At 36.3% G+C, this 22576-nt stretch overlaps 4 protein-coding genes across 12 annotated transcripts; 2 read left to right on the top strand and 2 right to left on the bottom strand.

Annotated features, from left to right (window-relative positions):
• The first annotated feature begins 139 nt into the window (after nucleotides 1–139).
• On the top strand, nucleotides 140–4180 carry LOC105197424 (transcription initiation factor IIA subunit 1). Of its 3 annotated transcripts, none has more exons than XM_011163765.3 (7): nucleotides 140–468; nucleotides 1397–1607; nucleotides 1822–2154; nucleotides 2369–2577; nucleotides 2694–2843; nucleotides 2912–3001; nucleotides 3087–4180. In XM_011163765.3, exons 1-7 carry the CDS (start codon nucleotides 445–447, stop codon nucleotides 3192–3194), a joined length of 1125 nt encoding a protein of 374 aa, XP_011162067.1. In that variant the 5' UTR covers nucleotides 140–444; the 3' UTR covers nucleotides 3195–4180. The 3 variants fall into 3 exon arrangements, with proteins under 3 accessions (XP_011162067.1, XP_025986875.1, XP_011162068.1); XM_026131090.2 differs by having other exon boundaries at nucleotides 178–468; nucleotides 1867–2154; XM_011163766.3 differs by having other exon boundaries at nucleotides 178–468; nucleotides 2697–2843.
• Nucleotides 4181–5241: 1061 nt separating this feature from the next.
• LOC105196509 (peroxisomal membrane protein PEX13) lies at nucleotides 5242–9223 on the bottom strand. Its single transcript, XM_026131092.2, has 5 exons — nucleotides 8939–9223; nucleotides 8191–8433; nucleotides 7579–7826; nucleotides 7306–7506; nucleotides 5242–7078 (listed from the first exon to the last, which is right to left on the bottom strand). Exons 1-5 carry the CDS (start codon nucleotides 9004–9006, stop codon nucleotides 6684–6686), a joined length of 1155 nt encoding a protein of 384 aa, XP_025986877.1. The 5' UTR covers nucleotides 9007–9223; the 3' UTR covers nucleotides 5242–6683.
• Nucleotides 9224–9940: 717 nt separating this feature from the next.
• On the bottom strand, nucleotides 9941–16177 carry LOC105197423 (ubiquitin-like modifier-activating enzyme atg7). 7 transcript variants are annotated; one of them, XM_039459463.1, is made up of 9 exons: nucleotides 14076–14952; nucleotides 13463–13659; nucleotides 12814–13291; nucleotides 12398–12714; nucleotides 12011–12311; nucleotides 11581–11931; nucleotides 11340–11455; nucleotides 10919–11216; nucleotides 9941–10707 (listed from the first exon to the last, which is right to left on the bottom strand). In XM_039459463.1, the coding sequence occupies exons 1-9, from the start codon at nucleotides 14091–14093 to the stop codon at nucleotides 10663–10665; spliced, it is 2121 nt and encodes a 706-aa protein (XP_039315397.1). In that variant the 5' UTR covers nucleotides 14094–14952; the 3' UTR covers nucleotides 9941–10662. The 7 variants fall into 7 exon arrangements, with proteins under 7 accessions (XP_039315397.1, XP_039315415.1, XP_039315405.1 ...); XM_039459481.1 differs by lacking the exon at nucleotides 14076–14952 and adding an exon at nucleotides 16066–16177 and having other exon boundaries at nucleotides 10363–10707; nucleotides 13463–13676; XM_039459471.1 differs by having other exon boundaries at nucleotides 10363–10707; nucleotides 13463–13676.
• LOC105197422 (cyclin-G-associated kinase) lies at nucleotides 15669–22307 on the top strand. The gene is made up of 7 exons (XM_011163761.3): nucleotides 15669–15903; nucleotides 17285–17346; nucleotides 17518–18103; nucleotides 18545–19341; nucleotides 19415–20137; nucleotides 20226–21374; nucleotides 21808–22307. Exons 1-7 carry the CDS (start codon nucleotides 15780–15782, stop codon nucleotides 21913–21915), a joined length of 3549 nt encoding a protein of 1182 aa, XP_011162063.2. The 5' UTR covers nucleotides 15669–15779; the 3' UTR covers nucleotides 21916–22307.
• The last annotated feature ends 269 nt before the right edge of the window (nucleotides 22308–22576 follow it).

The raw sequence follows: 22576 nt of genomic DNA, 5'->3' as shown, positions 1-22576 counted from the left end.
GCTAACCAATCAGATACATTCGAGAAACTCGCGCATGCACACATGTAGCGACACGCGACACACGAGACGTTGGCGAAACTCTAAACCCTGGGCGCATGCGTCAGTGCGCCCGTGGCGCGCGCTTGCGCGAAGGAGACCGGGCACTTATCGCAGTCGCAGGTCGCAGTCGTCGCAGTCATTGCGCGAGTTTACGGCCAGCCCGACGGTGTGGTGTTCGTGGACGAATTGAGGCAGGTTGCCCTGCATTTGCGTTCGTATCTCTGCGACTATCACGAGGCCTTCGGAATCTCATCTCTGCGCCCTCTCGTCCCTCGACGATGCACCGGCGTGGACTGTAAAGCGACGCGGGCAGGATACACCGTCTTCGTCGGATCGTCGGTGTTTTGCTTCCCCTCCCGGTCGGGCGAGCGCGTCCACGCTGATTGTGCGTGTCGCATCGTCACGATGGCTCTCAGCCAGACTAGCGTGGTGAGTGGAAATGTAGAGTGAGCGCGAACACCGTGACCGTGAACGCTTGCATACGAGGATTACGAAGATGCGAGTGTCGCGTACTGCGGCCGATTTTTCCGAGGGAAGAACTCTCTCTCTCTCTCTCTCTCTCTCTCTCTCTCTCTCTCTCTCCCTCTCTCCCCCTCCCCCCCTCTCTCCGGGATTCCTCGATATAGACCGGAGAGAGTGCCGCACGCGCGTCCGATGGCGCTCGACTGTCGAGAACAAGCGTCGAGGAAGTTGCACCTTGCCTCAGAGATCATAACAAATGAACTGCGAGACACGTCTGCGTAGCTTAACTCAACACCCTGGCTCTATAGTTTGCCGTCTTGCACGTCGTCGTGCACACCTGAATACTTAGCTGTACTTACGTCTGTGATATCTCTGAACAAACGTTTAGATGTTTACATACCTGATTGTTTTACTTGAATGCTAAAATTTTTTTCGTATGATTCTCCACATCTGTGAAGCTTAATAAGAACGCTGGAATAAGTTAAATTAAGGCTAGGATAAATCTGTAAGCGCAGATGTTTGTGTATTACAGTATCTCTTCCAAACTTGTTTGGTCGTTGCTGAAGAGGATGAAATGTAGCTTGAATAAAAAAAAAAAAAAAAAAAAAAAAAAAGAACCACTAACTGATTTGAATAAGATATTGGAGCAAATATAATTTGCATAACATTTGTGTTTACGGACTTGCATTTATTTTAATTTAATTTTTCAACAGGAATACATTTGCATACTTTATGCTTATATAACATTTCTTAGTTGATATGATTACTTGGATACATTATAAATAAATGTATAAATATTTATGTGGAAATATATGGCATGTATCTTCTAATAATATATAATTTTAGTACTACTGCAATATCAAAAGATTGAGTTCTATTGTAAATTATTTTACAGTTAAAATTATACAACACTGTGATAGAAGATGTAATATCAGGAGTACGCGAGTCATTTATAGACGAAGGTGTGGATGAGCAGGTCTTGCAAGAACTTAAGCAAATATGGGAAACAAAACTGATGGCTAGCAAAGCAGTGGAATTGAATCCAGATCCACCAGAGCCGCAAGTTCCTCAGATCAACACGCATAAAGCTGTGTCTATCAATAAAGGTATGTTGATACAGATTAAGAACGTATGATTAGCAAACGATTTGTCATTTACAGAAAATTTTTATACAACGTGGTTTATTGCTATTGTTCCAAAATTAATTTTGTTCCAATGCATTGCTTAGAACATTACTTCAATGTTCTGGTATAGAATATTCAATAATTGTGATGCATTTTGTATATATAGATTGTTGTTATATATTTGATGTTGTAACAGCTAATATAGGAAATCATTTTGTACAACCATCTGCTGGAAACATAGTACCGCAAACGCAACCTCAACAACAATCGCAACAGCAGCAGCAACAGCAGCAACCAGCACAGATACAACCACAACAGCCATCGCAACCTCAACATCCTTCCACGGGAACAACGTTGCAGCAAGCGCAGCAACAACACTCGACGACGCCGGTACAACAAGTAGTAGCTACTTCGGCAGTACTCGCTGAACGTCAAGTGCCCATACAGATTACCTTACCTCCACAAGCTGGCGTTCCAGATGGACCGCAGCGAATTTTGAGCATACAAGTTCCTGCATCGGCTCTTCAAGGTGAGGACCATGGGTTTTGCTTTATAAAGAACAATTTATGTAGATTAAATTGAACTTTAAGTACATTTAATATTGTTGTATATAATTTTTACATCTATATGTAAATATTTATATTGCATTTTTTGTTACTGTAATTTACTGTATAAAGAATTTGCAAAACACACGTATGTTAGATTTAATAATTTACTTATGTAAATAAAAATCTTTTTTTCAGCGAACCAGTTACATACAATTTTAACAGGTCCAGTAATTTCTGCTGCTATGGGTCTTCCAGCTAATTTAGCTTCAACTCTGTTACAACAACATGTGAATTCTACGCTTCAAGGACAAGCGACGTTAACTCCATTGCAAGTGAATCAGCCCCTTCAAGTGGTCACACAAAGTACAAATAGCGTTGTCACACAAAGGCCACCTCAAAATCAGGTAGAATCAAATATTTAGAATATTCTATCTAAGATGAGATAATAGATCCAGAGATAAGATAATGATTCTTGGATAAATACATGCACGTACAAGTAACATTCTTTGCTCTTTTCCAGCAGCAAAATAATATAAATCAATTAGATGGTGGAGTTGGTGACTCTACTGATGATGATGAGGAAGAGGAAGAAGAGGATAACGATGATGATGACGAGGACATCGATGAAAAAGAGGAGGAAGAAAATGATGAAGCAGCGGCTCGTGAAGATGTAAATATATATAAATAAATTACAAATAATATGAGTGGTTGTTTTAAAAACATAATTATTTTTACTAGGAACCTCTTAATTCTGAAGACGACGTTACGGATGATGATCCTACTGATCTCTTCGAAACTGATAATGTAGTCGTCTGTCAATATGATAAGGTATGGAAGTGATTTATATTTAACTTTATGGTTATATAAATTATTTCAAATTCATTTATTTCATACGATAATGTTTTGTTCTCAGATCACAAGGAGTCGGAATAAGTGGAAGTTTTATCTGAAGGACGGTATAATGAATTTAACTGGGAAAGACTATGTGTTCCAAAAGGCAAACGGGGACGCTGAATGGTAATTCTAGGTGCGATGTGAATATCGTGTTGCCCACAGTAAGCTCGACTCAGGGACACTGCGCGTAAAGGCAACTTGATAATGTGTTCATCGTGTTAATACGAGAGATACCGAAAATCTCTACGACGATTCTTTTACCGATTGCGCGAAAAGCTATTGCAAATGGAAATGACAGTACAGGGGAACAATAGCGAATGTTCACATTATCACAAATATCATATTGTGTACGTTTTGTGTTATATTTTTAGCCTTCCAAATAGCAGGATTTTCGTGTTTAGACACATTGGTTTTACTTTTCAAAGGTAATTAAGTCACAGATAAAAGTTTTATTATAATTTAGTTTTTTTTGTTTTAATAGGATCATTAGTCTTGAGTTTTTTAATTATTTTGTTAATCTTTCATTTAAGAAAATTCAAGACTGAAAGTCAAATGGGACAAAGATGGCTAATATATACACATATGTGTGTATGTATGGTTTTCATGTAGTGCAAATTATGAATATGCAAGTATAAAAAATTATACAAAAGTCTTCTATTATTCTATGTTACTGGAAACTTGCTTGTGGGCGCCGAAATTCCTCCTAAAAAAAATAATCCACGACGGATTAGTTAGCTTTTTCTAGCAAATGCGTGAACTTTATTGGAGCGGAAGTGCGTTATGTATATATATATTGACTGAATATACATATATTGATGAAAGCACCATATCGATTAGTGGATCTGGAACCACTAACATCATGGACAATGAATGCAAAAATTGTATGCTACAGATATTATATATACTACATACATAATATATATTATATACATATATATTTTGAAATCGTCGATTATGAATTTTTCACGCGGAGAGGAAGTTGAAGAAAAACTTTTTCGTCCTCTACTTGTGATCTGAAAAACAGAATATTGTAGGTATGTTTGAGTTGAAAAGTTTTAGGGGATTCTATGATTCATGTGTGATTTGGCATAATAAATATGTTTAGTACTATTACCAGCATCAGCAAATTGATTTATGAAGAAGCATAAATGATAATTCAAACATTTAGGAGGAATCTATGTACAAGTTTCACTCAGGAAATTTAAATTGCTCTGAAAGCGATAAAACTTGATCTTTACAAACATCTATCTACACACAATTTACAGAATAGCTTGAGCTGTTAAGTGTTGTTATATTTTCCATTTAATTTTCAGATAATTTTTATTTAATATTTGACAATGTCTATTTAAAATTGTCACTAATTTAATTTTTACAATAACTTTCAGAACAGTTTGAGTTGTGAGTTAGCAAATTTTATGTTATATGCGTCTTGAGGTTTAAACAAAATCAGTGCCGTGTTAGTAAAAATTTATTCTTAAATTCTAATTTATGAATGAAGATTAATATTTAATTAATAATAATTTAAGGTAATGTTTGTTTAATTGAAAAATGATATAAACAAGCTTCTACGAAATAATGTGATTATGAATATGCCAAAATGGTGTGCAATTCATTTCTGTATTGTATGGTATCACTTCAAGTGTTGACATATTTTTAAATCTGAATAAGTTATTTTAAATAATTGGCCAAAAATCTCTAATCTTCCGAGGTTACCAAAAAGGAATATATGTTTTATGAAAATTTTGGTGGAATTGGAAATCATATATCTTATAGAATATGATTATATATACAGGTGCTGTCCACAAAATATTACAGTATCTATGTTATATTGTTCGTCGTATGCCTTATATATTCCAAGTTTAATTTATAAATTAAACTTCTTGGAATTTGCAAAATAAATGTTTAACAAAAAATTTTTTTTTAGATATATGTATATGCATATATGCACATGTTAGCTTAGAAACTTTTCGACAACCGTAGTTCCCTTAATGACGAGCATTCAATAGTCCATAGTTTTATCCTTCATCTTATCTCGCATTTAACGTTATATGTAGTCCAAATTGTTATATCCATATTTAAATTTCAGTTTTTGAATTAACTAGATTTTATTTGATACAATTTACGCTTTTCAAAAGTAGATTATTTATTGGTAGGCAGCTTAATGATAAAACATATTTTATTTTACTCAATTTCTTTATGTAGTAATTTAATGTTTTCCCGATAAACCACAAGAGTACGAGTCAATTCTCGTTAGACTCTTCAAACATAAAATATCAACATTTTTATACATTATCTATATAACATATAATAACGCTTTGTAAATATTAATCAAAACGCTATAAAAAGAAACCTTAATGTTAAAGAATACATACATCAGGACTGTTGAATCTCACAAATTCAATATCTTAAATTTCAATTTACAAAGATGTGCCTAAATATATATACATACAATTTTAAATTACCTCCATTATAAAATACTAAAATACTAAATGGAGCTAGAGTAGGAAAAGTAGTTACAATTAAAATATTACAAAATGTACAAAATTCTAATTTGCATAATATTAAAAAGTAATATCGTTTTTGCCAAACACAATCGCGTCTATACACTTCAACACATTTCGGTTAGTATTTTAATTCGATAACAAAAAAGGTAAATTGCTTTACTAATTATAGCAGTTTAATTTTTCATCATATTAAAGTCAAACTAAAATTATTATATATCTTTAGATATACCATTTGTAGATAGAATTATGTATTGGATTCATAACTTTACAATCGTTAATGGTTTTTGCTGAACATATCATTGGACATTTCGTGAAGATTATACAATTTTCAGTCATATTCCATACTTTGAAATTTGTGTATTGGCATAATACTGCATTTAACTTTTATATCATCTGATTTTCAAGTAGAAACGCGATTGTATTGCTCTATGCTTTATCTTATATATGAGATTGTGACACTGTTATGAATATTCACCAAGTGAGCTTGTGACATGCAACTCACTAATTCCTCTCGTCTAAATGAACGGTTTATAAGCCATACAATCATATGAACGAAAACCAAAAAATTTTATTCGTCGAATTATTACAACTGAGCACAAGTTTGAGATCGAGATATTTCACATTTGCAGAAATTTGTACGAAATAAGAGTTATTTATGCATTGACATCTACGAAATGATTCGCGTTCTTCTCTTCTTTGATTAAATAAAATCAAATTTATATATATATATATATATATATATATATATAAATAAAATATATATACACACACACATGTTACAAGCTCCCCTTTATTAGTTAACTTAATATAATAGAAAGATAATATGTTACTCTATTGAAAGTAACAAAACCTTAATAGTCTTTATTTCACGATTGGTGAGCTTTTTCCCAGTAGAAATGAATCATTAAAAGTCTTGGTGAACAGATGACTGTATTATCATATATTGAAATTCGCTCACCACGCTCTATTTGATACTAAATATATGATTTGTAATATTAGTTTATATCAGTCATGTCTTGTAAAGATTTGGTAGGCCATATATTTAAGATAGACAATATCACTTTGTAATTATCTGAATGATTTAGATGAAAGACTACCGATGTATTTTTCAACTAAAGTTCTTTAATATTATTCTCAGAGAAGAGAGAGTCAATACTTTGTTGGCTAGTGCCAGGCTCGGGTATATTTATCTGTTCATCAGAAGCGGTTGCATTCTGCATGGAAGTTGGAATTACTGTGGACGCGACAACATTCTCGCTGTTTTCCGATTTCCTCTTCAATTGTCCCACTATAGTCACGTAGTTGGCAGGTACCAAACCGACATTTCTACTATCTGTAGCAATCCACCAACCTGGTATGCTCTTAGATTGCAGAGAGCGTGGTGCCAACCATATTTTCTGGCCAGCTCTCAGGTTCAGTTCCTCGTTAGAAACCGCCATGAAATCGTACATCGCCGTGGCCACGCACACAGGATCCTCGCACTTCACCCATTCATTAGGATCGTTAACTGTAAATTTAAAACAAATTTTATATATATATAAAATGTTAAAGAGTGTGCATATATTAAAAATAGAAATCACTATAAAAAGAAAAGAATTCATAAATTTAATTTAGATTGTGTGTCTAAAATTTGGATAAATCGATTGTTTTCGCGAGCACAATTGTTATTCGTTAAAATATATTTCACATTTATTTATTTAGATATTGTATTCTTAGAAATGGAAAAATAATTACCTTTTACTTGACTCTGCCTTATACTATTCGATATCTTGTGAATTAGATATGGAATAGCGACAAATACGCCGAGAAGCAGAATATTCATCAACGGTGAAATTCTCTCATTCGTCGTCGTCGTCGCCGTCTGTTCTCCGCCTGTCAGTTGTGATATTGATTGCTGCCATAAGTTTTCGGCGACGGCACTTTGCGTTTGAAGACCTAACAAATAGTTAAACAATTACATAAATTATGTTAATCAAGATAAGAGTTTGGGTTACGCAAGAGGCTTACCAAGCGTAAATAAAATTCTTCTGTAGACCCATTTCAAAAAACGGATTAAGGCGAACGTGCTCAATAACTGGCCGAGTGTCGAACGCAGTCTACCAATGTTATCCGCCACACTTAAAATCGCTCTAAAGGAATTTGTCAATGCGAAATACGTCGATTCCAGCAACATCGTGAGAGACGAAAATGTATGCAATACAGTCTCTACTACACGGAATGTCGATCTTGTGCTCTCCTCTGCATACTGTTGAAACCTGTGACATAAAAAATAGGTTCTTTTAGGCGAAGATCTTGATTGTAATTGAATATACTTTTTCAAATAAAAATTTAAGGCTGCAAAATGCAAGAGAGAAAGGTTGATGATTTAGTTTACATTAAATCTATTCTTTTCGACTATACATCTGTATATCGATACATCGACTATACAATGTATAATCTGTATCTTTTCTCAAATTCATGATTAAATTATTATATTTCTTAAACATGATATAATATCAATGAAAAGAAACTAAATTTAAAACTAAATTATGTTTTTATTCTTTCATTATTTTGTATCTTAATATAGTCACATTCTCAAGTAATATTTATTTGTAAATGACCTTTTTTCTCTCAACATACCTGCTCTCTGCATCGCCACTGTGTCCAAAACTGTTAGTGGAATAAGGAATGTAACTACCAAAAGATCCATATCCACCGTAACCTCTGCTGTAACCACTTCCATATCCATAGCTTCCGTAGCCATAATTTGAAGCATATGGTCTGTAATCATTGTACCCTGTGTAGTTTTGAGTTGGCTGGCGAGGTGGCAATGGAGGTGGAACAGCTCCGGTAGCTTGAAAAGGCAGATTTGTTCCTGGCATGCTGGACATAGTTAAATTTTTCATCGTTACATTTTACTAATATGTGCTTTATCGATTCTTTATTGTTAATTGATATATTCTTCAATGATTAACATAAATTATCTTATTGCAATTCATATTCATTGTTGCAAATCATTGAGACGGGCATTAAACTAGCTGTTTTGCAGTAAGCCACAAGGAGTAGGAAATTATTCCAGAAAGAAAATATTTACAAGATTATTAAAGGATTACTAAGCACAAATAAGGCTAGAGTAACATTAAGAGATTAAAAATCTTCCAGAGACGATTAAATATCTCGATTATATTTACTCTGTTCTTCTACCTGTTCATCTTGGTTTCATTTTTTTTTTTTATGTTTGAATATTACGATATTAAAACGGAACTAATATGAAGAATGTCGGTGTCTAGAGCTCGGTCACGAAATAGTCAGCTGAATGCCCTTTAACCGCGAAAGTTTCCGAGATCATGTCGAGGCTGGACGACGATAGCAGGCACCGGTGTCTCACCTAGACGAGATGCTGGCAGAATTCCTGAGCTGATTGCTGTTAATAATGTTATTCCGTCCCGGTGCCATCGCTGCTGGATCTCACGTCTGTTCCGTCGAAGATCTTTACGACATCAGCGCGTAATCACAGCGCAGAACTGTTCGCCACTGTCCGCTGAGATAGCACAGTGCAAAGTTCACGCGTTGAACAACAACTTTACTGTTGGAATAATTTAAGTGCCTGATGTAACTGTGTGTTCTCACTCTTTACTGCGAAGGATACTCCGTACTCTGCTCCGGAGCGACCGGATGTCCCCACAAATTCACAAAATTACTCCCGTCGGTGTGTATTAATTCATATCGACGTGTTAAGCAGTGTTAAGGCCTATCCAGATGTGAGCGATGTGAGCACTCGTGAAAGACAGGCATGATCAATAAAATTTGTACGACTCTATCGGACTCAAAACGTTCGCAGGCAGCCTTGATTTGGCGTTATCTTTTTTCATCGAATTCAAGACTCTTTCTCGTTGATGCGATATTCTTATCGATTTTTAGAAATTTAAATTTTTTCGCACAGATATCTATCTAACAACTAGATCGCTACCGGATATCCTTCCTGCCTCAATACTGTCATATGCTAATGCCACAGGTTAGCGATCTAGTTTAGTATAGATATCTGTGTTTTTTCGACAACTCGATTTTGTTTTTAGCTAGTGACTTCTGGTGACTTTAAAAGTTCGAGTTTGCGCAACTCGTGCTTCCTTAGAACCGGTCTTTCGAGTTCGATACTTTCTAAAATATTTCCTGATTTAATTAAATAATAAATAATAATAGACGTAATATACAATTATATATCTATATGTATGTAATTAATACCTAAGACTATAATTACATGATTATAATTGAGAAATTTTGCAGTTATATAATTAAGAAATATAATAAAATCAAATTAATATGGTGTGCCATATGAATAATTTATATTTTTTTGAAAGTGGTATAATATACACATAAAAAATTGACGAGATATACTTAAAAATTTAATCTCTATCATTATTTAAAATTAACAGCTCAAAGGTACATTTTTGTTATGAAATATGCAAACGTGATACAGAAAATCAATGGAAGTTTTTTTGCACAACAATGTAGATATATATTTATAGCTCAAATGACATTAATTAAAATTCATTATTTTCTAGTGATAACTCACATGATTGCAATATGATTCTATATTGAAATATAGATCTGCACATATTATATCTTTTGGCAATTACAAAATAAAAAAAATTAAGTATTTATACAGGAGCAATAAAACATTCTAATGTTCTATAATAAAAATATGATATCACTCACGGTATAAAATTTACAATGTTAGATAAATCTCAGTAATAATAGTAAAATTATAAATCACAGATATACATAATACATGTTAACTTTCAATAAAATATGCAACATGGATAATTATGCGGAACTGAAGAAGTAAAAGCACAAGAACTTTCATTGTTTATATATGTATATATCTCTTGTATCAACAATTTTTGCTAAAACTTTTGATTCTATAAACTGTAACTTTGATTAATTTGAATGTGCTCTTCTTCTTTAAAATGACATATTCCGCATAAAATGTTATACATATATGTATATTTATTTATATAAAAAATCATGCAAATAGCTTATATCTAAAATTAATATATTTTCTTTTTGTACGCATTTTATCGTTTTGTCTGCACTGTTTAAATCGCTGCTTCTTCACGATTGTTCATCCTCGCTCGAAGTGTCCATTGTATAACATAACTGAAAATTGAGAGATATGTATATGCATGATGCGTAATCTCAAATACAATGCAAATAAATTCTTTAACGTGTAAAGCAATTAAAATATATTGTCTGAATTTCTATTGTAATAAAATTTTGAAAACAGTCTATATAAAAGAATATTTAGAAATGATTTAAAAAGCACTTTAGATGCTAATGCACTTAATTGCTTTTATACCTCAATACATACCTCATCCAAATCTGGTTTTTTCAATACTTCTTCGAGTCCTGATAATTTTTCAAGATAATTTGGCATATTGCAAGCGTCGAGCACAAAAGCAAAATCGCGCTGTCGGTACTCCTTGATCAAAGGCGTTGAGCAAGCTGTACAAAATGGGGATCTGTGTGTAACAGTCAGTTTCATTTCGTGGCCCCAAAGCGAGCCCCGTATGGTATGCGGTACACCACCTAATAATCCTATTAACGGATTATCGACATCCTCTCGACAATCGTCTCTATCGTTACTCATAAGGGCTCTAGCTAAAATTCTGAAAATTATAATATTAGATTAAATCAGATCTATATATGGAAGTAAAAATAAATTAAATGTTATTAAAGTTATATTATCCATAATCTTTAATATTTCCAGCTTATTTTTGAATTCAGCTCACCCTTGAGAATGTTGCGTTACCGCCATGAGTAATTCGACTGCCAAACCAGCGGCAATTTGCGACAAACCCGGTCGACTTACAGTACATTGCTGATCGAGCGTTCTATCAGTTTGTGACTAGAATAAAAATGAAAATAGCGATTATAAGACTAAAACGTATCATTTAAAAAAATTAATTTGTAAGTTGATTTATGTTATAAATCTTTTCCAGGATGAGATATTAAAATAAAATATGTACTCACGTTTCCAGGTTGCGTTACATCGTTGCAGAAGTAACATCCGAGATCATGCCCTGCGGGATTCTGCACTGTTAAATTCGGCGAAATGGAATTAGAAAGAGTATCGCGCGTGCCGTGCCGTTGTACTGTGTACGAATCAAAACCTAAAGCAGCGTTGATAGCTATTTTATTCGTTGCGGCGCACAACAGGGTCGGCAACCATCTCGCCTCACGCGAATCCAAAAGCAAGAACACTACGTCGTGACTATTCACGAGTTCTTGCAACTTGCTTACAGCCTCCCTAGTCGATTCCATCATACTTGGGCCGACTACATGGCCGGGCATAGGAATATGCAAAATCACACCTTCCACATTCTGCAACGCCATAAGTGATTTTATTAATAACTGTTTTCTTCATTGAAATATCGTTTTTTTAAGTTTAATAGATACTTGCCATGCTAGGGCGTATTCTGAGTAAAGCGTCTTTTGCGGCGTGCACTTTATGCCGACGTTGCACCGCGTCCTCATGCGTATACAGACTCTGGCGCACTGTATTGCTATGAGATACAGTAGAATTATCTACGAGGGTCATATTATTAATACCCCAACCAAGAAGTACTCTCGCCACGGAACATCCGAGTGTACCGGCACCCAATAGAAGGCATCGTAGACCACTGATCTTTTCCAAATCTAGATCAGGGACAAGGCGCCATTTCATCAATTTCAGATTTAAATTGATCGCTCTGTCTGATAGTCTGACATAATATAGAAATATAAATAGCACTCGTAAATTTCCGTATATAGAAATTGTTGTTAATTGATTTGATCAACTCGAACTTACTTAATAGGATCCATGATGTTAGATAAATCTGCAATATTAGGACCCATTTTCCCGTTTACGTTAACTTCCCATCCTACTAAATGCCCTTCAAAAATTGTTTCTTTCATAGCTTCCACGTCTTTATCTGTTTTGATTCTTAGTGTAAATATAACTGCAGTTTGCACTTTATCACTTCTTATAGACAAAACTTTGATATCGTGTGTAAAGCAGTATGCAGGGCAATGCCACAATAATAGGCACAGAAGGTTTCGCAAGGGCCATCCAGGTTCTGCACTTACACAAGGATCATAAAATGCAAAGTAGACCTCATTCTTTGCCTATTAAATATAGATTTTCAATTTAAGTTATATAATAATGTCTTTTACTATATATAATATAAAAATAAAAGATAATAGCATAAATTCATCAAATTGTACCTGCTGTGAATCTCCCTTATCGCTAACGCTTAATTTCATATATTCCACTCCCTTCGATAAATTATCAACATTTAAATCATCCTTTCCAGAAACAAAAACTGTAAAAAAGTTTCTCGATCTTGCATCCAACTGAAGAAAGCTTGTGTGTAATTTATCTACTTGACTGGATGTCAATTCGCCGGAAACAAATTTCGTCGGTGCGATCGACAAAATTTCCGGTAATGAGAAAGGAGCTGGATGTGCAACCCAATAATGAAACTTATACTTCTTGAGATCTGAGTATGCAAATGTTAAGAACATGGACAGCCGCCAGGGCTCCTGTAGAGCTGTGCCGTCTCTGATACTATCGACAATACATCTGCCCATAGCATCAATAAACTTCTCAGGATTAATCTGTCTAAATGCCTCATAGGTATTCATGTTAATCATATACCCATAACAAGCTACGCCGTCATTGTGAGAAGTTGTCTCCAGATTTCTGAAACTCATCTAAATGGAGCTTATCCTGTTTATTACACTGACATAGAATTTATATGTTATTAGTGTGTCATTGAAATGACTACTGTTGTACAAATGAAAATCGTGAAAAATAGTTTGGTCTATTTCCTATAAAAAAAAACAAATTCTTTTAGGCTTGAATAATACTTACTCATTAAATGATGTACAATCGAGCGTTAATGGATTAGTTCTTCCCTCATCCATCGGTTGAAGCGAAAAACTTCCCCATAAATGTATCTTGGATTTCTCATCTAGTTTCAATTTGTCTATTTTTAATTCTGCAAATTTTGCCCAGAATGTTGGGTTTGTTGTTGTTTTCAATTTTGTAAACCTTATTACCTCAGACATCTTCAAAAATTAATAATCTAAATTTAAAAAATAAGAGAATATAATAAATATATTGTAAGAAAAAATAATAGCAATACAAATGCTTCTGCATAAAGATAAGATTCCACAGACATGTTAAAAGGTGTACAAGATTATTCTAGAAAACATATATCTTTTTGACATTTAATAATCAAACATCATAGAAAAAGATATTGATAATGTATAATGCAACAAGTTTAAATTAATCGTATCATAGTACGTTTGGAAACTAACATATAATTAAGATGTATAAATGACTCAAATAACAAATTATGTCAAATGTTGTTTCAGTGATGCGTTATTGACATTAGAGATGTCATTAAAATATATTATTAACTTTTCACAAACTGATTTGAATCATGTTGAACCAGATAATTTTTTGATTTTGCTGATTATACCTTTATAATAAGAACCATTTTAAATCATATAATTGTATAGTCATATTCCTAAGTATTAAAATATATCAGAATTTTTTCAGATTTTTTAGAGTCCAAAAACTCTTAAAAAAATACACAGCCATTTGCCAGTGACCCAAGTAGTCTGACTAAACAGTGGAAAAACAGAGTTGTCTGCAGAGGGTTAAGATGTCATTCGACGCCAGTTTAATTGCTATACTTGAGTTATTTTCTACATAATTATATCTATGTTTTTTTGAAACGCAATTTCTTAAGTTGTAAAAAAATTTAGCACACCTAGTTGTTTTGACAATGCGTCATGCACTTTCAAAATAGTAAATATACACATACATTTATTTGTTTCTCTTTCTTCAGACTGCAAATTAACGCCGATTAACACACGCGTATCAGATTCATACGGAGTAATTGTTGGCAACAATTATAATCGCTATAATTATAATTATAATTATGAAAGCGAATAGTAGATAGAAACAAGAATAGTAAACAAAGACGATTGTCGACTGTCGCGTCGCTGTTGTGTTCGTTGCATGTGCCTGAAGTTAGGCGCGTTTGTGCCGAGAGCCGAGAGCGTCACATGCGCGCCTAACTTCAAACACGAAAGAGATGACGGTGAATGCGTATGTATATACAACATACGTCATGCTTCGAGATAAAGTAAATATCCAGATTTTTTTCTACTTTAAGTTACCCATTTTAGTTCGATTATTGGTCGCTTGGTGTGATTATTACTTTAAACTTTAGCAATTATTTAAATTAATTAAAGAAGTTACATTAAACAGCTTATACTCGTATTGTATGCTGTCTGGGTAAGAGTTATCATTCGTTATTTGCTTTTAGAATTATGTTGAAGGCATCGCTGAAAGCTCTTGCATGTCTAAATTCTGTAAAATTCAAAGAGAGACGAATTTTTTAGCCAATATTAACTAATTGAATATTCATCGATTGATTGCATTATATGCGCAAATGCAGCTTTTACAGAGCAAAGTTGATATAATGCGATTGATCAATCGATAAATTAATAAACTCGCTTATGTTCGTTTAGGAACGAAGTACGAAGCTTATTAATTTCATCCTCTGACTTCAGAGCGCTTGAAATGTTCGCGTCGTACGCCATTGTTCTTCTAGCCGGCACCGAGTGCGCGAATCTCTTCGCGGAAAGCAGCGAAAAGAATTGCGATCATTATTGCGATTGGCGTGCAGGCGCGATTGCACGGCGCGTGAGCAAGTGGGACGGGATAGAGAGGAGTTGAAGGCGCATTGATATGAACGCGAGGACAACGAGATTTCGCAATCTGCAATCGGCGTCACGGTTGGCCGCCAACGCGTTTCTCTTTTTCTGTAACTTTTCTACGATCAATTTCAAAAGTTTTTTAGGCACGGGATAACGAATCTTTGAAGTCATGTATAAAACCGATACATTTGTAAAATTGTGTATTAGAAAATTATGTAAAAATTAATTTATAATTATTGAAAAACAAAATCGACGAACGCGCAATTCGATCGGTGACGCCCTGAAGTTGGTCGCTGAAGCGACGACAGCGCCGGGCCGGCTGCGGCTGCGCGCCGACGGCACTGCTGCACCTGGCTGCACCAATATGGCCGCACGGTATCGGCTGTCCGCAACGACGCGACTGTGAGACGGGGCTATCCGCGGGGGGTTGCCCACCGAGGCAGGTCCAGGGAAATATGTCGGATTACCTGAGGTCCGCGCTCGAGTACCTGAATGGCGGCACCGGCGGCAACGAGTACGTCGGCCAGACGTTGGACATCAACAATGTGAAGCTGAGGGTGACGCGACTGATCGCCGAGGGTGAGTCTATCGTCTCCGTGGCTAGCGCGAACGCGGATCGCAAGGGATTTCGGCGGCACCTCCTACCCGCGATTAGAGCGAGATAACGTCAATCGCGAAAAAAAAAGAGAGGTTGCGCACGCTGGCGCGAGAAGGGTACAAGAGAGAAAAAACGAGCCAGACCTCTGATCTTGCGTGACATCTGTCCCTCCTGTCATGTGTCAAGCGTGTTTTGACACGCGGCCAGGCAGCGCCAGGCACGGATAAGCTATTCTCACGCTAGCGAGCCACGTCTCTCCCTCTCTCTTTCTCTCTCTCGTCGCGCTCAGTTGGATTGTCGGATGCTGTTCATCAGTTGATGAGTTGATGATGGACAGCATGACGATTTGTCGCGAGTTTTAAGACGCGGGCGATTCCGTTCGCTCGATCCTCGAGGCAAGCTCGCAGGCATACTTCTTTAAGAAAGCTACGAAAAACTATCTATAAATCTACTCCTGATATATTCCTTTCCAATTATATTTAGAATCTATTGATTGCATTAATATAGCCTATTCTACAGCAGTGTAAATGTAGTTGTAAGTAGTTAAGTAGTAAAGTATTATAAGGGGCACCGTTATTTCCATTAACATTAAATTAATTTTAATCTCGGTTTTTCTTATTCTTGGAATTAGGAAAAGATAAAAAGGAAGTTAAACTGAGATTACTTACAAAGCTTATTTACAAAGCTTATTGGCAAAAATGAACATGCAACTGCGCTTCACAATCAGTTACGACTATGTTTACGCTATTACAAAACGACTCTTCTGTCGAATCGTTGTGCAGTCTTACATCACTGGATGTTTAAAGTTGCATCACTATGTACAGGAAGTCGATTTATCAGAAAGAGTTTAATTTATATAATTTATAATATAATTTAACTTGAGTATTTGCTCAATGCTGAGTTTTACAAATTTGGATATGTGTGAATGAAGTAAAAATCAAGATAATTTAGATGTTATGTAATTCTCATTTTTTCTTTGATTTGTTGTACTAATTTTTGTTATAATTTATGATTAATTAAAAGGTCTTTATTTTTACGTATGTATAATGAAAATTTCAATTTCAAACTTATTACTCCAATAATTTATATATTAAATAAAATTATATTATTGAATTTTTGAAAGGAATTTTTTTTTGTGCATTTTTACAATTTGTGTTTCATACTTAGAACAGTCGTGAATATTTACAGAAGTTTGCAGCTTTGTAAACTAAACGTACATTATTTAATTACTCACGCATAATAAATAACATTTATGCACATGATAAAAACGAGCGAGAGATATATAGAGAGATATATTCTCGTAATCGAATTATGTATCATTATTAATATTTAGATAATTTGTGGCAAACATCGTATCAACAGGTGGATGGGCATTGGTGTTCGCGGTAGAAGATGTCGCTACAGGAAAAGAATATGCACTTAAGGTAAATAAACTAATTTAATATTATCTTCATTACAACTTATCTTTTGTTACATTGTACATAAGAAATATTATTAAACATTAAGATCCTGCTATAATCGTTTATTGGCTTTATCTCGATTTTAATTGTGTTATATACACGGTTTTATATTAATAATTATTTTTTTATCATTAGAGGCTTATCGCCACCGATGAAGATGCAAACAGAACCATTATACAGGAGATAGATACATTGAAGAAACTGTCGAATCACCCAAATATTATACAGTTCTTGTATGCTCAACGGCTGGAACGAGAGGAGCGTAAAGGATATGAGTATCTGGTTGTCACCGAATTGTGTCCTGGCGGTACGGTAGCCGATATACTAAGAAGTGTGTCCGTGAACACGCTGACTCTCGCTCAGGTGTGCAAGATAGCCTATCAAGCGACGCGTGCCGTTCATCATATGCACAGTCAACAACCGGAACCCTTCGTGCATCGCGACATCAAGCTGGAGAACTTTTTGCTTGGGAGAGACGGCCTCGTGAAACTTTGTGACTTTGGCAGCGCCTCGACTCAGCAGATACTACCTGATCCGTCATGGAATGCTCAAAAACGTGCCACTCTAGAGGATCAGATGGCCAAGTATACAACTCCCATGTATCGTGCCCCAGAAATGATGGATACGTGGAACAATGAGCCTATAGGGCCTCCAGTGGACTGTTGGGCCTTAGGATGTATATTGTATTCTTTGATTACATTAAGGCATCCTTTTCCTGAAGGTAAGATAATTGGCGATTTGCTAAATATTAAGTTAACAGGAGCGTGTAGTTATTAAAATTGAGGATAAATGTGAAAACAAAGGATGATTCACTACAAAAGATACGTTTAAATATCTCTTTTTGTTTTAAAGATATAGAGAGGTGCATAAAATATAATTTAGATGATTTCAAGTTACTAATATATATGATAAATATAATTTTGTCCTTAACACTATTTTTTTAGAATTGTTAAATCAGTAATATTTATTTTATAAAAATTAAAATTTATATATATATCTATGTAATTTAATAGAATTTACATATATAAATAAATAGAAAATTATCAAAGAAAATTATCATTAAAAATAAATTCTTTTAAAACGATAAATTAAAAAACTATTATTTAAATTTGAACATGTATGCCAATTTTATTATAACAATAGAGCATTTTTTGTCATGCAGGTAACAAACTGGCAATTGTGAACGGCAAGTATCCACCATTACCACCCAATCCACGGTACGCGTGTCTGCATGACTTGGTGAAGGGATGTCTGCAAATCTCACCTATACAAAGGCTAACGACGGCTCAGCTCTTGGAACGTCTGGCGGCAATCGCCGAGTCGAACGACTTCGATCCTAGAGAACCGCCGCGGATCGAAATTGCGATTAAGCCGTCACCACCTCCGCGTCCAACGTCACCGCCACTGTCGAATCAAACGCCAACATCAGTCCCTCGTACCACCGCGCCTGCAACGATGCCGCCCCCAAGACCGGCGCCTGTACAGACGGCAATGTCCAAGGTTCCTGCTACTCAGAGCACAACTGGCCTATTCAACTCGCTGAGAGGCGGCGCCGGCAGCATCCTGCGCAACTTGAAAGATACCTCCAGCAAGGTGATGCACACTGTTCAACAGAGTATGGCCAGGACGGAACTGGACGCGAGTTATCTGACGTCGCGCATACTCATTATGCCGTATCCGGCCGACGGAATCGAATCCACCTATCGAGCTAATCACGTGGAGGATGTGAGAGCCTTCCTCAATGCTAGGCATCCGCCGCCTGCCAAGATTCAGCTTTACAATCTATCTCGTGGCCGACCAAACGCCGCACGGCTTCCTGGTAGGCACATAGATTGCTCGTTCGCTTACGCCACTCCGGAATCGAATACGCCCATGCTATTCGCTCTATACCAGATCTGTCAAGATATCTATCAATATCTGAATGCTGATGTCAATCATGTGGTCGTGCTATACTGTACTGTAAGTATGTCGTAATTTAAATTGCATGATGAAACATTTGCTAAATAATTATTCTTTTGATTTATTTTTTTAGGATGGGTATCGAGCAAGCGCCACAGTGGCATGCACTCTGCTAATTTATTGCAGGGCCCTGACCACTGTCGAGGAGGCAATCGCCCTATTCACGACGAGACGTTGCCAGCCGCCGCATATACAACCCTCGGAATTACGCAGTATTAATTACATGAGTTTGCTCAGTGGCGGCCGGCCTCCGCACACGAAGCCGCTGGTCCTCCGTTCCGTTATCATACAGCCGGTGCCGTTGTTTACTAGAGCGAGAGACGGTTGCCGGCCGTACATAGAGATTTACAGTAATGGTGCGCTAGTCTTCACAACGAAAAAAGGTTATGAAGAGATGAAATTGTTCGGAATGATGGAGGGCAAGATCTGCTTGATTCTGGGAGATGCGGCCGTGCGCGGTGACGTCACTCTAGTGATATACCACGCTAGGCAGCAGCTCGGCCGTGTGATTGGTATTAAAATCGCTTCAGTGCACTTTCATACAGGCTACGTACCCATCACCGAGAGCGCCTTGACGTTTGAGAAATGCGACTTGGACGATGTTCCCGAGATCGGTGGCAAGTTCCGGATTGTACTGAATGTCATGATAGGGGAAGAAAATTCGAAACTATCGAGGGTACCGTTGCCGTGGGAAGCGGAGACGTGTGTCAAGCCTGTGCCGGAGCCGTTGTTTGGTTCAACGTTAGAAATGGAAGAAACTTTAGAGAACTTCAGGACAGCTTCTCACCAGGAAGAGGTAAAACGTTTTATTATTGTTATTTATATATATTGTAACAATAAAGGATAGAAGAACATTGGAAAGTTAATGATTGATGTTATTACAGACACAGAAAGTATCGTCGAACGAAACTGACAAGATCTCGCAACACGAAGCGGTACCTCAACAGCCGGAACAGCCGAAGGAAGAAGAGCCAACCAAAATCGAAGAAAGCAGTTTTCAGGAGGCTGACTTGTTAAATCTCGGCATGCTGGACAATACCAATAATACCTCAAATACTCCCGCTGCCGCGGCGGCAAATCCAGGATTAGATATCTTTTCTAGTTCTAGTCAGAATGAAAGCGATCTCTTAGGTGGTTTCGGCGTGTCGGCACCGAAAGCCGAAACCGCCAATTCGACACCCTTAATTAACAATAAGGCCTCGAATGATTTACTGTTCGGACATAATTCCGCGACAAGGAGCAATCATATTCCCAGTAACAATAATCTGAATATGAACGATCTGTTATTCGGACAGAATCAGACAGCATCGAATAACGTTAAACAAGTCAATGATCTGATGTTTGATCCTCTGGGTGGAGACGCAGCGAACAATCTCTTGGGCGGTTTCGTGGCGGGGAAACCGAACACCACTAAGGCTCCGAATCCCGAGGAAAATTTCCCGCGAAATGCCAGCGTTCCGAACTTTGCAGCCCAAGCTAACAAAGATCCGTTTGCCAATCTGGCCGGATCGTTGGGCGCCGGTCTCGCGGGCAGTTGGAATGGCACGCCGAGAAATTCGAATACCCCGCAGTCCTCGAGTCCAGCACCCGCAAGTACGCCGATCCATTCTAGCCCAAATACAATACACAAAGCCAGCGCGACGGTCAATGAGGCCAATAGTATGAACAGCGGCGCTTCGGATGTGCTCAGCGGTAAAGCGAAGGAAAAAACGAGTGGCGATGCATTTGAAGATTTGCTCGGTAGCCAGGGTTATAATTTCTTCAGTTCGCGAAAGGCGGAGAAGGACAGTCCGAAGACAATAAATCAGATGCGAAAGGTGGAAGCGGCTAAATCAATGGATCCCGATAGAATGAAAATCGCTGAATGGACAGAGGGCAAGAAAGGAAATTTGCGGGCCCTGCTCTGTTCGATGCACACAGTCCTGTGGCCGGAGGCTGACAGGTGGCAGCGTTGCGAAATGCATCAACTGGTCACGGCTGCGGATGTCAAGAAAGCTTATAGGAAAGCTTGTTTAGCTGTGCATCCGGACAAGGTACTTTAATCTCGTCGAATGTCATTTATATAGTTTTTTTTTATTGGGTAAATATAATAGGTTTTTAAATTATTCACGAAAAATATTAATATATTAATTTTTCAATCAATTTTACATAAATGAATAATAACAGCAGTTTATTTTATAATTAATTATTAATTTAACTGCCTTATTTGACTATTGATAAAGTCAATATTATTAAATGTTAAATAATAGAAACATATTTAATGCATAAATTATTATTAATTTTATCACTTGTTAAATAGCATTTAAATATTAATAATGTTACAACAAAGGGTACATTAATCCGAAGAGAAAAATCAATGTATTTTATATTTACTTAGGATAATTATTTTGCTATTTAAACAATTTTATAAATGTAATTTTTAATTTAAACGAAACAATTTATCGCGAATTTGTTTCTGTGTTACAGCAAACGGGCACAGCAAATGAGAATATAGCAAAGTTGATTTTCATGGAGCTGAACAATGCGTGGAGCACGTTCGAGAACGATGCGTCACAGCAGAACCTATTTAGCTAATTTTAATAATCGTTATCTGTTATCGAGAACCTGTCTCTGTAATTAATTTAGTTCCTAGCGGAAGGGGAGCTAAGGATGGGGCGGAAATCTCGTTATCCGTGAGATAACTGCATCCATGTAACTACATTCCGATTACGTTATTTTAGCTGTAGAGAGAAAGAGTGGGTGCGAAAGAGCGAGGGAACGAGAGAGAAAGTAAAGTCTTCAGAGGTGACAGCGAGTTCGGCGAAGCTATGCTTCGGGACACGTCTCCTTATTATTTCAACGCCTTGTAAACCTAGTTAAAATGTCTCCAATTAAGGCAGTGCGGCGTAACGTATATATGTATATAATGCAAATGTACATTAAAAAGAGGATCCCAAATATACGAAGCTATTTTCCGGCCGAAAGTACTTTGCACTCTTGTCTATCGAAGATTCGAGGATTGCTGTAGAGGTATTCCATACATTACGATATATTTGCTGTTATTTCAATTTTGAAACAAATCGTGGCATAATAATAGTACCAAATTGATGTAGTACTATATCTTTCTGTTGCGAAATTTTATAGACTCACGTCAACATGTGCATAATTGTTGCTACAATTGTGCAATTTTATTTTCCTTGATTACTTAAGGTAAGATATTGCTGGTATAACAATGCCAATACAAAAAGAATTTTTT

The sequence above is a fragment of the Solenopsis invicta genome, chromosome 2 (genome assembly GCF_016802725.1).
Source record: "Solenopsis invicta isolate M01_SB chromosome 2, UNIL_Sinv_3.0, whole genome shotgun sequence".
NCBI lineage: Eukaryota > Metazoa > Arthropoda > Insecta > Hymenoptera > Formicidae > Solenopsis > Solenopsis invicta.
Note: the sequence above shows the minus strand (reverse complement) of the source record. Positions and strands in the feature narration are given on the sequence as shown.